The sequence below is a fragment of the Poeciliopsis prolifica genome, unplaced genomic scaffold, assembly GCF_027474105.1.
Source record: "Poeciliopsis prolifica strain line A6 unplaced genomic scaffold, Auburn_PproV2 SCAFFOLD061, whole genome shotgun sequence".
NCBI classification, from domain to species: domain Eukaryota; kingdom Metazoa; phylum Chordata; class Actinopteri; order Cyprinodontiformes; family Poeciliidae; genus Poeciliopsis; species Poeciliopsis prolifica.
In genome coordinates this window covers 1,443,369-1,460,984 of record NW_026562436.1, presented here as the reverse complement: position 1 = coordinate 1,460,984, position 17,616 = coordinate 1,443,369, and the positions used below count along the sequence as shown (strand labels likewise).

The window sequence follows — 17,616 nt, the reverse complement described above, 5'->3', positions numbered from 1 at the left end:
CAACATCAAGTGATTAGAGGACAATAGTGACTCAACCCTACATTAAAGGCACATGTGTTGACAACAACGTAAATGAACTCAGCCACAATAGACATGACTATGCTGGTGATAAATAAGACTGAAGGATCTTGGCGCGGCGGCCATTTTGTGTTCATTTGTGTGGCGGTGACCGTGGATGTGCTGCAGGAGGCTGATTGACGGTCTTGCTTCTCCTGCTCTGTTTATGCCTGGACTTGTATTGGTTTCCGGAAGCATTTTCCCATCTTATCTGAGCCATCGCCTCATTTCCTGTATGCAGCAGCACCATTTCCTGTCTCTGTGGAGTGTGATCAGAGATAGCAGAGGGGCCACACAGATCACAACCCTTTCTCCACACCTCCCCCCCCGTTTGCCTCCGCTCTCAGGCTGCCCCGATCTTTGAGATTTCTACATGTCCACCAACGTTTATGTGAGAAACGTCAGTTTGTCTTCTTGGAATTCTGACCAGCTGGTTTCTCAGAAGATCAGTGGAGCACGCCGACTGTAACTCTTGGCTTTTTTTATTTTTTATTTTCTATTTGTCTTCTTGGTATTCCTGTGTGTTTTGCGAAGAACAAATAACGGCCCGAGCCCATTGTCCCCATGCCACTGAGAAGGAGAAAATGCTCCAGCAGAACAATACACACTTCCTCCTGGTAGGTTCTGTGCTCCTTGGCAGTCAACAGATCAACTGAAAACACATGTAATAGGCCATTGTACGGCGCTCACTCCATACTTCCTGTGGTAACCTGCTTCCCAGCTGAAGTCACTGTGTCGTCGCAGGAGAAGTGTTCACATAGTGTTGTTGTCATATAGATGTAGTTATGGTGGCATATGGTCTACACCCTTCCATAAACTCTGATCTTATGCTAATATGTTTAGTTGTTCTGGGCAGCAATAAAAAAATAAAGCCAGTGTTTCATTTCATTTTTTTTAAGTGTCAACAAAAAGTGTAAATCTTTACGAAGCAAAACTTAACATGTTCACAAGCAACAGGTGAAAAGCACATCAGCCGTGCATTAATACTTAAGAGTTTCTCATGTTTTATATGGCTTTTTATATCACTTCTATATCAGTGAACTATTTTGTCGGAATGTCTGATATTAAATTTACAGCTGATGTCGACCGATATCGATGCCATTCCGATAATATCGTCATCCGTAGTACAGACACAGATTTGTCTTTCAATGTTAGATAAATTAACACAACTCTGCTTGCTTGTTAAATCATTGAAATGATTTGTGAACACATATTTCCCTTAGCTTTGACCTTCCAAATGTGATCTGTTTGTGTCATTTATCCAACACATCAGCATTTCAGGCCTTTCCTTCTCTCCATCCAATACGGTTTGTCCTGGTGTTGCAATCCGAACTGAAACCAGTGACGTTCCAGACGCGGATGAAGAATGTTTTTTAGCCTTGATTTGAAGGGACTTGGTGTTTCAGCTGTTTTGCAGTTTCTGAAAGTGTCCAGATTTATGCTGCTTCTCCATGTTTGGTTGTGCTCTGCATCCAGAAGACGTGATCGATACAACATGTGTCATGGTGTTAAGTTTCTCAGAGCCATCTTGTGCAACAGCAAGAGCAAAATATCTTCCTACCAAATCCTAAAGCCAACACATTCTTTTCACTCAGCAGATTTTCATAATAAACTCCATGACTTCATTCCTTCCTTTGACACTGATCAGTATTATATCATTCTAGGGAAGGGAGGTCCTCCCTTCTCCATGGGGAAGGGAGATTTTACTGTAAGTTAGACACGTGATATTTCAGGGAAACATGTGGATTTGTTTTTCCTCTGAGGTTCTTGTTGTCCTGACTTTCTTTCTACTGAGTTTTGCAAACACAATGAAAAGCTACCACATCTGGAGCTGTGAGTTTGTGTTTCTTTTTGACTAAATCGAAAGTGCAACAGAAACACTTTCTTTATTTGCGCATCAGAAATCACATAATCAACAGCCTGATGTTGCCAGTGGCTATGTTTCCATCACAAGTGTGAGCAAAACGTTGTCAAAAAAACACATTTTCCCATTTTTCGTCATGAAAACATTTCTTTCATACCAGATGATTTTCAACCCAGCATGTTTAAAGATTGATTGTGAATATAGACCTGAGAGGCTCAGACTGTTGTAGCTCTGTAAAGGCTTTTTTATTTTTATATATATAAATATTTTCTTGTTTTTACTGAACATATCTTTGCTCACATGCATTATCGGGTTTCGCTGCACATGGTTATGATTATATATTCTGTTTGGGCTGAGTCTTTCTCAGGAACTTAGCTTTCCTGTAAGCGTTCGTTTTAATCTCCTCCTTGCTTCTTGTGAACTCATGAGGCGGAAAATATTCTAGAGAATGTTACACTGACTGCCAGGAGAAAAGATGTTGCCTCATCATTTAAAAAAAAAAACGTTCCTATATATTTTAAATATAATATAAAAACTGGAAATATAAAAACAAACAAACAAAACTAAAAACCCTCCAAAAAGCATTAATCGAGATGTGTCCCCCAACTCAAAACAAGTTCAACTCAAAACAAGTGAAACTGGACTTTGATGCTGATCATTAAACTCCAAAGAACATACCCAAAAAAAATCTGCATAAGAATGTTGACTTCTTATGTCGACATAAGAAGTAAACATTATAAATCTATGCTTTGACTGTGTGGAGTCATCTGGAACACTTTGAGTGGAACTGATCACCATTTTGTGGATCTATGCAGGAACTTTCATGTGTTTTCAAGTCTTTCCATTTCAGTTTTGCAAAATGCATCAACAGAACCACCTCAACCTAACACAGAAAAACTTTTTATTAAAAAAATGTGTTTCCACTAAGCAAATTTATTTTCATACTTTGACTTTGCACTACTCTATGGTCAATGGAAACTACACTGCCCCATGAAACAAACTTTATATTTATTGTCTTTTTCATTTCTTCTTCTTTCAGGCACATCTTATCTGGAGCTTGAAATCCCAGCCAGTGAGTCTCTCTGTGGAGTTTACATGTTCCTCCCACACATTTCTGAATTATCTCTGGGTGCTTCTGCTTCCTCTCACATGCTGGACCCAACATCTGACCACTGCCCCATGGCTTCTCCAATAACCTTCACAAAACCGACCATTATCAATAACTTTGTCATGTCATTGAGTTTCTTTAAATCAGGAAGCGATTTTGCTTTTTAAGATTTTTATTTTTATTTTTTAAACTTATACTGCATGTGTTGCAGAAAGGTTCTAATCCAAAGATGATCTGATTTTACAAGCTGGGCAGTAATTAGCGTGGATGTTTCTCGTTAAGTTAAAATCATTTTTTCTTACAAAAAAAATACTTTTAATTTCTAATTTAACAACGGGGTTCTTGTTTTTTTTAAAAGATAGATTATTTTGCATTTATTCACATTGTCAGTCTGATGTCAACATTTTCTCTAATCAATTTATATCAATGCGTATATATGAATTATTATTTATTTTGTGTTTTTTAAAGTGCAACAGTCTTTGTTTACGTGAAGGCGGACACTGCCCCCAGCTGGTGGCCTGGTGTACTGCTAATACATTTTTCCTCTTTTTTTTTTTCACCCACTCATCCTCACCAGAACCAGGCACCGTCTGAATGCGCCTCCAGGAAGTCGCGGTGACAGATGTGCTTTTCTCCGAGTGATTCTGGCTCGTTTTGGCTCGTGCCTGCTCCCGTCCTGTCCCCGTGCCGCGGTCACGGACGTTCGGTTCGGTTCGGTTCCGACTCGCCCCTTCCATTCAGCCAGGCAGCGTCTTCCACCGGGTCAGACATGACGTCCATCAGCAGGTACCGGAGCCGCGCACTCCGAGCAGGTGAGCTCCCCTCAGGTGATAGAGAACCGACACACACACACACACACACACACCCACACCCCCACACACACACACACACACACACACACACACACACACACACACACACACACACACACACACACACACACACACACCGGCAGGTTGGGTGACGGTTCTCTCTGTGTCTCTCCTCCTCCGCCTGGGGAACCGCCGCGGCTCCATGTCTGCTGGAATTCGGCTTCGTGATGGCAGAGGATTCGGAGGTAAAGAGCACTGGGCTGATGGAGGTGTTTGACTGTATGTGTATAAAACGTGTTGAAAAAAGACCCGTCTCCAGCCGCGTGGCACCGTCTGCATTTACAACAGCTGATGGAGATGATGCCGTCAAGAGGGGGGGGGTCACTAATGACTGAGAGCATTGGAGTACGATTTATGCACGTGCCTCCCAGTAAATAAGAACATCACGAGCTGTGCACAAACACGTTCATAGAAAGTTGAGTGGAGAGAAAAGATGCGCAGGATAACTGCAGTCCTGAGAGGACAGAGAAGCAGAGAGCAGCAGAGAGTCAGGAGGGACACACACATCCACTCCTCAACCTGACAGAGGAAACCTTTCTGTTTCTACTGGGGATCAAGAGCCAGACAGCAATAAATTGAATTGAATTGAATTGAACAGGTCCAAAGAGACCTGTTCCAACAAATGTGAGAAAATATTGATGAGGGACACAGGTTGGACCAACTGAGACTCAGAGGGTAGAGTGGTCAATGTGCCTCTGGGCAAGGCATTGGAATCCAAGTTGCCTTCTGATCTGTGTGTCGCCGAATGAGTGTGTGTTTGTTAAGTGGGTGCAACTAGGCATATGTTGCTCTAGTGCAACCTGCAGCGCCAGAGCCGGAAAAGTCTCTTTGGACCTGTTCAATTCAATTCAATTCAATTCAATTCAATTCAATTCAATTCCTTTATTTAATTTCATTTAATTGAATTAGATTTATTATTACTTCAATTTATAACAAATGCTGTCTCGAGATTATTTCAGTTGATCACAGTTATGAAATATTGCATTAAGTTCATATCATTTAAATTAGTTTTGAAGTTTCTAAGGAAACCCTTCAGATTTCATCAACTCATTGACTTGCAGAGCTTTCTCACCCTGTCAGGAGTTCTCTCTCTCCATCCTCAGTGCATCATAAAATGTGTGTGTGTGTGTGTGTGTGTGTGTGCTGTAACATCACTATTTGCTTGTCTCTAGGACAAAGAGTATGTGGGATTTGCGACGCTGCCCAACCAACTGCACAGAAAGTCAGTGAAGAAAGGCTTCGACTTCACACTCATGGTGGCAGGTCAGTCTGATTGATATATATATATATATATATATATATATATACACACACATATGAATAAACTGTAACAACTAAGATTTTTGTGATGCAGGTGAGTTTGGTCTGGGTAAATCTACGCTGGTCAACAGCCTGTTCCTCACTGACCTGTACAAAGAGAGGAAGCTGCTCAACGCTGAGGGTGAGCTGCTGATTCTGCTTCTGTCTGTCTGGTTTTAGTCTGACTATCTGACTGACCGCTGTGCTGTTTCTCCTCCCTGAAAAGAGCGAATCAAGCAGACGGTGGAGATCACAAAGCACACGGTGGACATCGAGGAGAAGGGCGTGAAGCTGAAGCTCACCATCGTGGATGTGCCAGGTTTTGGAGACGCTGTCAACAACACAGAGTGGTAAAAGACATTCAAACTTTGTCCAGGAGCTCCTGTAGCATGAGTGACAGAATACATTACTTTACAGAATACATTACTTTACAGAATACATTAAAAAACAAAGTTTGGTTGTGCATCTCAGCCTACACTGGCTCTGTTCATATTTTGCTTTTATTTTTTGATTATTTTTATTAAGAACATTGCAGTTTTATAAAGGTGCTATTCAAAGCCTTTTTAACCAAAAAACTTAAGCAATGTAAGAAAACATGACAGGCTGGAACAGACTCTGTTACTTTTTTTCATCATTAATTAAACATCTTTAATTAATTCAAGAACTCCAAATATGCTGGTCAAACCTGGACTGAATTCAACTTTAGATTTTTGTGAAACCTATAAGTGAAAACATTTAGAACTTGTTCAAATCTTTTGTGTATTGTACATTTGGCCAGTCATTGAAGAAATGCTGCTGACTGGAACAGAGAAAGCAGAGACATGCGCAATGTTGTTAGTTATTAGATTATTATAAATGAATTATGACAATTTATATGCAGAGCTGCAAAGATTTCCATTTTATCCCACTGAAGCAAAGTCAAATCCTGTTCCCTCCAATTTAATCAACCTGCAGTAGACACAGCGGTCGGCATGGCAACCAGGTTATAGATCAATATGACAGAGGGACTGTCTCACATTAACAGAACGAAGCTTGTTTTTGTGAATCATACAGTTTTGTTGTCCCTGACGGAGAACTAACTGTTATGACCAGCTGTTATGGATGCTCTACACATCGGCTGGGATCTGATGCCTTGCTCATGAGGCAGGCATGATTTCACCTTTTACTCCTGCGGATGTGTCTCCCGATGTGAACAGCGGTGAGACCAAAACGCAGCAGCATGGAGAGGAAAACACAGCATGTTCCACCTGTGGACTAGAACCGCAATGATTCGATATTGATATCTGTATTGGACCTGATATCGACAAAATTCTGGATCAGGTGACAACATGCCCATTTCAGGAGGGCAGATCCATTCAGCTTAATTCTATAGTTATTTATTTGACATTATATTTAGAATCAATAATATAACTTTCTGAACCGTTTGAAAGAAGGTTTGTTGCGGCTCATTTTAGTCCATTATTATTTATTTTACATTAACTGATCTACTCCTAACCCCACTGACTGACCAGACTAAAGCTGCTTTTACATGTTTGACCAAACTTGTGACGCTGTATTTAAGTAGCTCCACTGGTATAGAGTTAAAAAATACATATATAACTGTGCTCCTTTTTATTTCACTGATTTTTTGATGTATCTGTTTCTGTCCACTAACACAGTATGTTTATTCTGACTCCATCCATTTCATGTATTTCATTTGTAGTGAATTCATCTGGTGTTCTGTATCGGATCGGTGTTTACTAAGCCTCAAATATTGGTATCAGAGGAGAATAAAGTGGATTGGTGCGTTCCTATCATGGACTGCATGGTTTCCACAGCTATTTGTGTGAGAGCCATGTGGACACATTCTACTGATGATATTTCTAGCTCTCTCACAGCTCCTGCTGTTTCCCTGGAGATGTGACTCTCCAGCTATTTGGATAAGTTGCTTTTTGCTGCCATCTGGAACAGCCACGCATTGAAAAGTGTATCCTTGTGTTTTGTAGCTGGACTCCGGTAACAGACTACATCAACCAGCAGTTTGAACAATACTTCAGGGATGAAAGTGGGCTGAACAGGAAGAACATCCAGGATAACAGGGTCCACTGCTGCCTTTACTTTATATCCCCGTTTGGACAAGGGTAATACACACACACACACACACACACACACACACCCACACACACACACACCACCCACACACACACACACACAACACACACACACACACACACACACACACACACCCCATAGACACACATAAATACACCGAGGCATACTTGTCTATAACTTGAGCACATTTCTTCAGTTTCTGTCACATTAGCATGTTTCAAATCATCAAATAAGTTTCACTGAATGAACACAGAAAGAAAAATTGGAAAATGTGAGATGACCCTGAGTGTTTTTTTGGCCAGCAGTGATCTGTGTTAGAAACGTTACAAACCACTGACTGTTTTTCATCAATTTTGGAATTTGTGTGTGTGAGGCACCATGTAACAGCAAGGTTAACAGAACCAGAAAGGATGATTATTGATAGCATTTTATGATTTTCTGAGAGTGATTGAACTTTACCACAAGAGTTGGTTATCTAATCCACCTCATCTCATTTTCCCTCACTAAATGAAATCATCAGGTAAAAAGTATTTCTTTTGTATTTACTCTGGTTATATTGGTGCGATGGTAAAGTCTCATTAATGATGTGAAATATTTAAGTGCAACATAAACACAAAAGCTGAATAAATTTGAAAATAAATATTTCTTCCACTGTATTGAATGTGCGCTACGTTGACATCCTGCCTCAGGCTCCGTCCCATCGATGTGGAGTTCATGAAGGCCCTTCAGGACAAAGCCAACGTGGTTCCACTCATCGCTAAGGCCGACTGCCTCACGCCTTCTGAGATAAAGAGGCTCAAAGAACAGGTATCTGTTTCCTTCAGGAACTGGATTATCTGAGGAATAGAGAGAACCACATTCAGACTGTAACCTGGAACACTGTGAAGAAGTGTAGCTTGGACTGTATGGTACGGCTTCTTTATGAAGCCCAATCAGGGCCGTTATAGGTCAAAAACAAAGAGTATATCTCCACTCCACCCCCCCAAAATTTCACATTAGTCTCATGAAACTTGGAAATTTCCAGGCTTAAAAAGTATATTTTTTCCTGTAAATTTGGGACTTTTCAAAATAAGAAATGCCCTTGTTTTTTTTTTCTATAATTCTTTTTATATTAGTCTCAAAACTTTCGATCTTTTCCAGCAATTATTCAACTTTTCAAAATCAAAAATTTCCATGTTCTTTTTTCCTAGAAAATTTCTGAGATTCATCTTAAAATTTCTGAGTTTTTTTCTTCCAAAATTTTGACGTTTGGCATTCAGAAATGTCATTTTTTCTAGAAATGTTTTATTATCCTCAACATTTCAGGATTTTTTTTTTTTGGCAGATCTCTACCTTTGTTTCTACGGCCCTAATCTGCCGTCGTGGTTCTTCTTGTGAACTTGTTTAATTTGTTCACCTTCATCACTGGAATTCATAACAAATGTCTACTTAAAAAACTTTAAACAACTTCAAATCTGATAATTGTGATAATTATAATGGTGAATATACAGTTTGCACTATTTGTGATGCACATTAAAAGTGTTTTATCTAATTTTTGGAAACAAATATATACATGAGAAAATTCAATCTTTCTTTTGTTCCTATAGAACACAAAACCTCATTTGGCCATTCAGCTTCACAAACTTCATTCTCCAGTTCTCTTATAATTACCCTTACTTAACTTTTAGAATTTTAGATCTTGAAATTTGAATATATTCTTTTTAATCAGTGCAGCAATTACATGCTTGAGATATAAAAACAACCCATGCCATGTGATGGTTGTTATGACAACCATGAGTTATTTTCGAACTCTCTAATCTGAAATCAATTAAACAAGCAAGCGAGCAGAATGTCAGGTTCAGACTCTGGAGCGGTTTCAGAATGACTCAGACGTCTTCATAAGAAGATTTTATTTGAAGTGAATTTTGTTTCTCCTGAAAAGTTCCAGCTCTGCACGCCGAGGCATATGTGTTCCTGCTGTGACCCGTCACGTCCCTGACCGTGTGTTTGGTCCTTCCAGGTGAGGGAAGAGATCGATAAGTTTGGGATAAAGATCTACCAGTTCCCCGACTGCGACTCTGATGAAGATGAGGAGATCAAACAGCAGGATAAAGGGCTGAAGGTAGGCCTGGTCTGAAATGAAAGGGCCTAAAACATGTACACTGAAATTTCGAGCAGTAAATTTAATTACATCGCACTCTGCTCAGGAATAATAAGTCTGCTTTTATATATATATATATATATATATATATATATATATATATTATATATATATATATATATATATATATATATATATATATATATATATCATAGTATAAAACAGTGGGTTATTTCTAATGCTGCCAATCAGTTCAAAAATGTAATCAAATGAATCACACTCTAGCACTGTGATTGATCACCACGCCTAACTTTGTAACCTTGAAATCTAAATACGTATATGTAGCTGTGGTTCTCTTGGGAACAGCCAAGCCCCTCCTCCTGCTGCGCTTCAACCAATTAAAATGCATTATATTATCTGATTGTTGTTTTTGGAGCAGAAAGCAGGCCATGTAGTCTCCCAGGACTCATGACCACAAATGTAGTAACAAGCTTGTTTATTTTCCAGTTCTTGGGTGTGCAACCCCTTTCCGATGCCGCCCTGGGCATCTGCCCATGTGGCCCATATTACTAAAAACCGCCACTCTATCCTATGCATGTTTTCAAAAGATTTTTAAGAAAATGTTTTATTTACTCAAATATAATATCAAAATAAGTGTTATGTAAATTTAATATTTTAATATGTAATATTAAAATATCCCCCTTATTAACGTTGGCAGTTATTTGTAAGTATGATCATAAAACTGCAGGATGTTCAAACATCTGTGTCGGCGCTGCAGGAGAGCCTTCCGTTTGCAGTGATCGGCGGGAACACAGTGCTGGAGGTCAGAGGTCAGAGGGTGAGGGGCCGCCTATACCCTTGGGGGATCGTAGAGGGTAAGACCCCGAGCTGCAGTCTGCAGCTGCCGCTCCTGGTGGGTGTCGGCCTCTCATGTCGGCCTCTTCCTGCAGTGGAGAACCCGTCCCACTGTGACTTCGGGAAGCTCAGGAACATGCTGATTAGGACGCACATGCACGACCTGAAAGACACCACCAACGACTGTCACTATGAAAACTACCGGGCCCAATGCATCCAGAACATGACCAGGTGAGCCAGAACCATAGGACAGCAAGCTGATTCAAATTTTTAATCAAGTTAATTGCGGGGTCTGTAATTAGTTTAATCACAAAAACCACATAAGCAACATTTCCAGTTCAAAAACTCTTTTTGAAAGTATTGAATATTTTAACATATTAACATATTTATAACAAAGATATTCATTGTTTTGAATCAGTGATTTATGTTATTCAACCATCAGATTGGTGCAAAGTGCTTTAGATATTCATCCTTCCAGCTTTGCTGATAGGCTGATAAGTAACAGAGAAATCCTTTTAGAGCAGCTGGGTGCAAGAAGTAATCTAAAAAAAAAATAAAAATAATTAAAAGCTGTGGAAGAGGCTCCACTCAAAGCGTCCCTAGTGTGGGATGGATGCTCCTGTGTGGAAAGTGTCTGCAGATGAGTGTGGGCAGAGCAGGATGCTGTTGGAGATCAAAGAGCTGGGCCATAAAAATACCTCCAGCACTCTGGAGTTCTGACATCACAAAGCTCAGTTTCACTGCACAGCATTTAAGCAGAAATTTAAAGAAAAAAAATGAAAAAATAAAATTGTACAACAGGATTTAATTGTGTCGCTATAAAAGCATATATGTGATTACAGTGATGAAGGAAATACAGCATTATCACCCAGTGTTATGTTACGATGTTTAATAGCTATGCTAGTGATATTTATAACACATAACTATTACTTTCATCTGTTTTAGCTTTCATCTGCCACTGTTGGTATGACGGCAAACAAAAATAACATTTAACTTAATTTATTTAATGCTGTTGTTCTGTGTTTATGATGCTCACACTTTCTGCACTGACAGAAATATTGCCGAAAAATATATACATAAAAGAAAAATGTAACCTCACTATTTTAATTAAATAAAGACCCCAACATATTGTTAAACTTTCAGGTTCATAGCATCTGTCCAGTAATACAGAACTGCAGTAAAGATGCTATTTTTTTTTTGTTGTTGTTGTAAATGAAGAAATGAACAAACACAGCAGGTAAAGCAGGTAAAGTCAATTTTTTCCACTCATGTCTGAGCAAAAACAATTTGTCATACAGCAGCCTCACATCAGTTTTTCCTGTTACAGTAAGATGAATGCAGATAAACGTGTGGAGAGTCCCATCCCCATCCTGCCTCTGTCCACGCCTGCCGTGGAGACAGAGAAGCTTATCAAGAGGAAAGATGAAGAAGTGAGTGGCAGGAGACACACTCTACTGTTGTGTGTAAATGTAAAGTGGAGGAAAATGACACATTTTGTTTTTACACAAATAAATCTCAAAACTAGTTCTTGTGTTGGTATTTGGATAATCTGGGCCATTAACGTTACATTAACTTTTGAATGAAAAGAGAAAAAAACATGAACAAAACAAAACAAAAAATATAAAATCTTGATAAAAATCTCCCATAGTAAATTTACTACCATTTTTTAAGGACTGCCATTTTATTTATATTCATATTGAATCAAAGAAGATGGATATATTTTCTTCTACGGGATGTTGATATTTGTAGAAAATGTTTAAAAAAAGAGAAAAGTATGATGTTTCCAACTTAAAACCGCAGTATGTAACTTTTAGATGAAAAAAGTATACCATATATATATATATATATATATATATATATAATATAAATTCCCTTCTCACCCACCGCGGGTGGTTCTTATCCTCTGAGCTCGGGTCCTCTACCAGAGGCCTGGGAGCTTGAGGGTTCTGCGCAGTATCTTGGCTGTGCCAAGGACTGCACATTTCTGGACTGAGATGTCTGATGTTGTTCCTGGGATCTGTTGTAGCCACTGCTCCAGTTTGGGGGTTACTGCCCCGAGGGCCCCGATGACCACAGGCACCACTGTGGTCTTCACCTTCCAGGCCCTCTCCAGTTTCTTCCCTGAGGCCCTGGTATTTCTCCAGTTTCTCGTGCTCCTTTTCCTGATGTTGCAATCACTTGGTATTGCTACATCTACCACAACGGCTTTTATCTGTTGTTTATCCACTACGACAATGTCTGGTTGGTTCGCCATTACCATTCTGTCTGTCTGGATCTGGAAGTCCCACAGGATCTTAGCTCTGGCGTTCTCCACCACCTTTGGGGGTGTTTCCCACTTTGATCTCGGGGTTTCCAGTCCATATTCTGCACAGATGTTTCTGTACACTATGCCTGCCACTTGGTTATGTCGCTCCATGTACGCTTTCCTGCCAGTATCTTGCACCCTGCTGTGATGTGCTGGACTGTCTCAGGGGCCTCCTTGCACAACCTACACCTTGGGTCTTGTCTGGTGTGGTAGATCTGGGCCTCTATTGCTCTGGTGTTTAGGGCCTGTTCCTGGGCTGCCAGGATGAGGGCCTCTGTGCTGTCCTTGAGTCCAGCTTTTTCCAGCCATTGGTAGGATTTACTGATATCAGCCACTTGGGTTATTTGCTGGTGGTACATCCATGTAGGGGCTTGTCCTCCCATGATGGTATCTCTGGCACCTCAACCCTCCGTTCCCTGTTGTCTGAGACATTCACTGAGCACATTGTCTGTTGAGGCTTTGTCCCTGATGTATTTATGGATCTTAGTTGTTTCGTCCTGGACAGTGGTTCTCACACTCACTAGTCCTCTGCCTCCTTCCTTGCAGCTCGTGTACAGTCTCAGGGTGCTGGATTTGGGATGGAACCCTCCATGCATGGTTAGTAGCTTTCTAGTCTTAATATCTGTGGCTTTTATCTCCTCCTTTGGCCAGCTAATTATTCCAGCAGGGTATCTGATTACTGGCAGGGCATAGCTGTTTATCGCACAGATTTTGTTCTTGCCATTGAGCTGGCTTCTCAGGACTTGCCTTATTCGTTGGAGGTATTTAGCTGTGGCTCCTTTCCTTGTGGCCTCATCGAGGTTGCCATTTGCTTGTGGTATACCTAGGTACTTGTAACTGTCCTCTATGTCTGCTATTGTTCAAAATTTTATTTGGGGGTATTAGACCTCAGAGAGGTCAACACTTTTTACATTTTGGTAACTAATGTAAAACATAATGCATCATTTCCATTCCTTTCGTACTCTACTTTGTGTTGGTTTGTCACATAAATCGATGTTGAAAGCTCCCTGACGTTTACATTCACGTAATGTAAACTCATCAACCTTTTTCAATTGTGAAAAAGGTTGATGAGTTTTGAAAGTCTGTCTGTTCCTCACGCTGCTCTCCTCTCCATCTTCCTGTCTCCATGTGGCTGGTCCTCTGCAGCTGAAGAGGATGCAGCAGATGCTGCAGAAGATGCAGCAGCAGATGCACGGGCAGGACCTGTGACCTCTGATCGGCCTGTTCACAGCAGCGATAATCTCACACACACACACACGCACACGCACACACACACACACACACACACACACACACGCATGGTGTAATCCACACTGCTCTCCTTCTTTCAGGGACGAGATGAGAAAATTTCTCTTTGCCAATTAACAGATAAAGTGTTTTTAAGACAGCATGCTTTCTGTTCAGTGCAGTCCTTAGCCAAGTGATCTATAGATTTTTAGCCAGTAGGTTGAATTGATCAGATAGACTAAAGTAGATGCAATGCTTTGCTGAATTACTGAATAAGTATTCCAACAGTGGTCAATTGTTATGATGCTTTTGAATATAAAGATCAGAAATTTTTATATTTTTAGAAACAGGAAACGGTTTGAGAATTGAGTTTTCATAGATATTTAAAGTCATTAGATATAAGAAATAAGGACTTCCTGTTGTGACAGAAAAAAACAACAACAAAAAACCCCCAAAAGCACAATATTAGATGCAGAAGTCTTGACTTATTGATGGAGTTTGGATAAATGACTGTAAGGAGACTCCTGGTAGTTTTCTAACAGGGATCTTTGTTCACATAACATCAGAGGTTTGGGTTCCTCATCATGGTCTTTATTATCATATTCATCCTGAACTTTGAATGCTGCATGAAGCAGCAGTTTAAGAGACAACTTTAATGAATCTTAAAAGCAAGAAAAAGTACGCATGTTTGAATTTATGGTGGACTTTCTAAAATCCACATAAGCTCAAATGTATAAATACCCAGTGCATAGAGTTAATAAATCCAGGTTTTGCTGCTTGTGGCTGGATACCAGAGCTTCTTATCAGAAGTTCATTTTAAAAGGCAGAAAAGGCTCTTTGGCACATTACAAAATATTTATAATTGACCTGATGTCAGGAAATTCTAGAAATATTATATATAAGGTAGATGAACAAAAAGTTCAAATTTTTCAAGTCTAAAACCTTGATAAGGTATCACTCTCGCTATATGAATTAATTAATCATAGGTGTTGTTCTTTTATTTAATTCGTTTTAGCTTGATTACTTTACAAAAATTGCATGAAGCTATCTCAGATATCCTGAAATTTACTGTTTTCTCCTCTAAACACATGTTAATTTCTCTGAAGAATATACAAAATAAACCTGAACAGCTGTTAACCATCTCTACAGAGAAATTATGATCAAATAAAACCAAACAAAGTGTTGTAAACAGTCCTGTTTTTAATGAACTATATGACCCATTGTTTTGTTTGATGTCTGATCTGGTTATTTCACTCTAATATGAAGTGCAGATGAATTGTTTTCAATACGTGAACATACTGAGTTATAAGGTAAAGTCTTGATGGCCTGTGCAGCAGGGTCTACAGGATCTTTCTAACATGTCAGGTATCAAAACAGAAAAAAATCCTGGTTCTGATCACACCCAGTGACACACAGACGTCACTAGGTCTCTTGGTTTTAACATGGCTAAATGTTTCTATGCTGGCAAACTTTATTCAGTTATCAAATCTTTGACACATGTTGTCCAGCTACTTCCTGTCGTCTTTCCCTCCAGTAGTAACTTCCTGTCGTTGACCACGTGACTGGTGTGATGCGACATAAACTAATAGCTGAAAAACAAATCATCCTCACTCAAAAAACGTCTTAGCATTTTGGTTATTGAAATTTCTTTGTTTCAATTAAAGAAATACATTTTCTTATTCCAATTTTGGCAATCTTACAGTCATTGGAAGAAAGACTAGTGTAAATATAATCTCCTTTTATGTTTCTTACAAGTAATAACTGACACCAACATAAAGCTGATGTTTCCACAAACCTTCATTTTCTCAGTTCCTGAGAGTTTACATATTTAATCATCTGCTTTTCTACACTTCTGGGGAATTGTAATGATTTGGAAACATGAAGGTAAATCTTGTGAAATGAACAATAGCCAGAGGAAAAAACAACAACAAATGTTTACTGAACTCCCTGACAACAGGAGTTTTCCAGCACTCAGGACTGCAAGACATTGTTTTTGTTCTGTTTCAGTGGCTGATCAGACTGTGTTTTAAAATTTTGTGATGATAATAAAAATGATGTGAGAATTGTCTCAGCAGTCTGCATTTTCTGTATTCACTTGGGAGATATTGTAGAACAGTCTGAAACTTTCACGGTGTTTTCAGCAGTACTTCTCAGTCACAATACTGAGACATAAAAAATCCCATTGCCCGAAATTTGCTTTTGCGATTTCAAATAATAAGAAATGAGAGTCAAGCTGGGGCTAACGGTGACCTTTCACAGCGTTTATACACCGTGAAACTATGTTTAAATCACCCTAAAGTCTAAAAAAGTGTGAAACATTCTCTGATTGATAAAACCTCACTGACAATGACAGCTGATCAGTTCTGTCAAATTGCTGAAGTTTGCATTTCTGAAACTGCTTTATCAACTGAGCGGCTGGCCCATAGGGGGCGCCAGGGCGCCGCGCTCCCTGTATGGAGGGTGAAAAAAAAAACTTCCAAAATGATCCATAAACATTAAAAATACTCATAGATGAACCTCTCAGGCAGAGCTGACTGGCTGCCATGGGAGATTAAAGGATTTCTCAAACATGCATGAAAGAGTCAGGGCAACACTGCAGGTATGATGTTGATGTCTTGATACCTGGTTTTACATCATAATATCACGTAAAGCTATTTTATCATGTCTATTCTGACATAACACGGCCCCTTTCACTGTCATACTTGACAGGTTCCTAGAATCCTTCATTCAGTCCATGCACAATAAATCTGGACAAACATCCAGAAAACTGTAAAGATGCTGAAACACTGAGCATCTTTGAATCAAGGCCTGTTGGTTCGAGCTGATTGTGATCAATAGCTGGACACTGACTGATCTGTTTGACGTGCTTGGTGATTTTGATGACGGTATTTGACAACATGTCATTTTGATGTCTGGTTTCAGGCTGTTCTGTCTGAATGGGGTGAAGCGGCTTGCAGCGCCTGGCTGCAGCGCCTGGCTGCAGCTGTGAGGCAGCGGAACCAGACCTGACCGGGATCAGATGGAAGCGGTTCTGTGGACAGACTGGACCGCGGCAGCCAGCTGCACATGCGTTTTTCAGCGGGTCGCTCTCGGTGTAGTGCGGGCATTTTTTTAATTTATTTTATTACTGCTGGTTGCGTAAGTCGGCAGAGCAGCAGCGGCGGAGGATGGAGGGGAGTGAAGCGGGCGAGAATGAGAGCAGCTCGATGTGGAAACAGTTTCAAGCCAAAGCGAAGCCGCTTCTCAGCCCCAAGCTGGGCGGCCGAGAGCCGGACGAGCAGAGCAGGAGGAGCCTGTGGATGTTCAAGAGGACTAAGCGGAAGGAGCGCGTCGCTCTGGACCGGGTCATCTCCTCCTCGCAGCCCGACCTGCTCTTCTCCGCTGAGGTGACGGACGTGAATCCGCAGGACGCCCCGCTCTGCGGCAAACCCCCCGGGAGCAGCGCCCTGCCCGGCCGGGAGAAGCTCCACGCGTCCGTCAAGCGCAAGTCCGCCGGCGCGAGCAAATCCACGGTGGCTCAGCTGGTTCAGTCCCACCACAAGAGCTCCTCGTTGGGCTCCGCGAGCCTGGAGAGGCTGACGGAGCCTCCGGGCGGCAGCCGCGGGAGCGACGCGGCCGCGACGCAGGCGGCGGCGGTGGAAAGCCGCCAGGAGAGGAAGCATGAGCAGGAGGTGAGTCCGCACGGGGACCGGTGAGGGTCATTTACCTGATTCTACTCGAAGTTTTACTGAATGACGTTTAGTGTGAATGGCTGGGTGCCAGCATGTTTTCTGGAAAAAACAGAGTAAAACTAAACTTGTATAAATGAAGTAGAGTGGAAATAAATGAACACAGCAGGAAAAGTCATGATGTTTCCAA

The 17,616-nt window shown here is 40.7% G+C and overlaps 2 protein-coding genes across 10 annotated transcripts in view; both read left to right on the top strand.

The window, feature by feature from the left end:
* Positions 1 to 3,608: 3,608 nt before the first annotated feature.
* Positions 3,609 to 15,824, top strand: septin5b (septin 5b). 2 transcript variants are annotated; one of them, XM_055060627.1, is made up of 12 exons: positions 3,609 to 3,841; positions 4,076 to 4,086; positions 5,074 to 5,164; positions 5,256 to 5,342; positions 5,427 to 5,550; positions 7,186 to 7,320; positions 7,981 to 8,098; positions 9,291 to 9,392; positions 10,150 to 10,246; positions 10,322 to 10,457; positions 11,554 to 11,656; positions 13,678 to 15,824. In XM_055060627.1, exons 1-12 carry the CDS (start codon positions 3,652 to 3,654, stop codon positions 13,738 to 13,740), a joined length of 1,257 nt encoding a protein of 418 aa, XP_054916602.1. In that variant the 5' UTR covers positions 3,609 to 3,651; the 3' UTR covers positions 13,741 to 15,824. The 2 variants fall into 2 exon arrangements, with proteins under 2 accessions (XP_054916602.1, XP_054916601.1); XM_055060626.1 differs by lacking the exon at positions 13,678 to 15,824 and having other exon boundaries at positions 11,554 to 11,941.
* A 784-nt stretch (positions 15,825 to 16,608) lies between these two features.
* Positions 16,609 to 17,616, top strand: part of mctp1b (multiple C2 domains, transmembrane 1b) — a 30,315-nt gene continuing 29,307 nt past the window's right edge. For 4 of the 8 annotated variants that reach the window (XM_055060662.1, XM_055060661.1, XM_055060660.1 and 1 more), the window contains exon 1: positions 16,611 to 17,429. In XM_055060662.1, coding sequence (XP_054916637.1) covers positions 16,926 to 17,429 — 504 coding nt within the window. In that variant the 5' untranslated portion in view covers positions 16,611 to 16,925. Of the gene's footprint in view, positions 17,430 to 17,616 lie in introns of all 8 variants that reach the window. The other 4 variants (XM_055060655.1, XM_055060654.1, XM_055060657.1 and 1 more) reach the window with 2 other exon arrangements.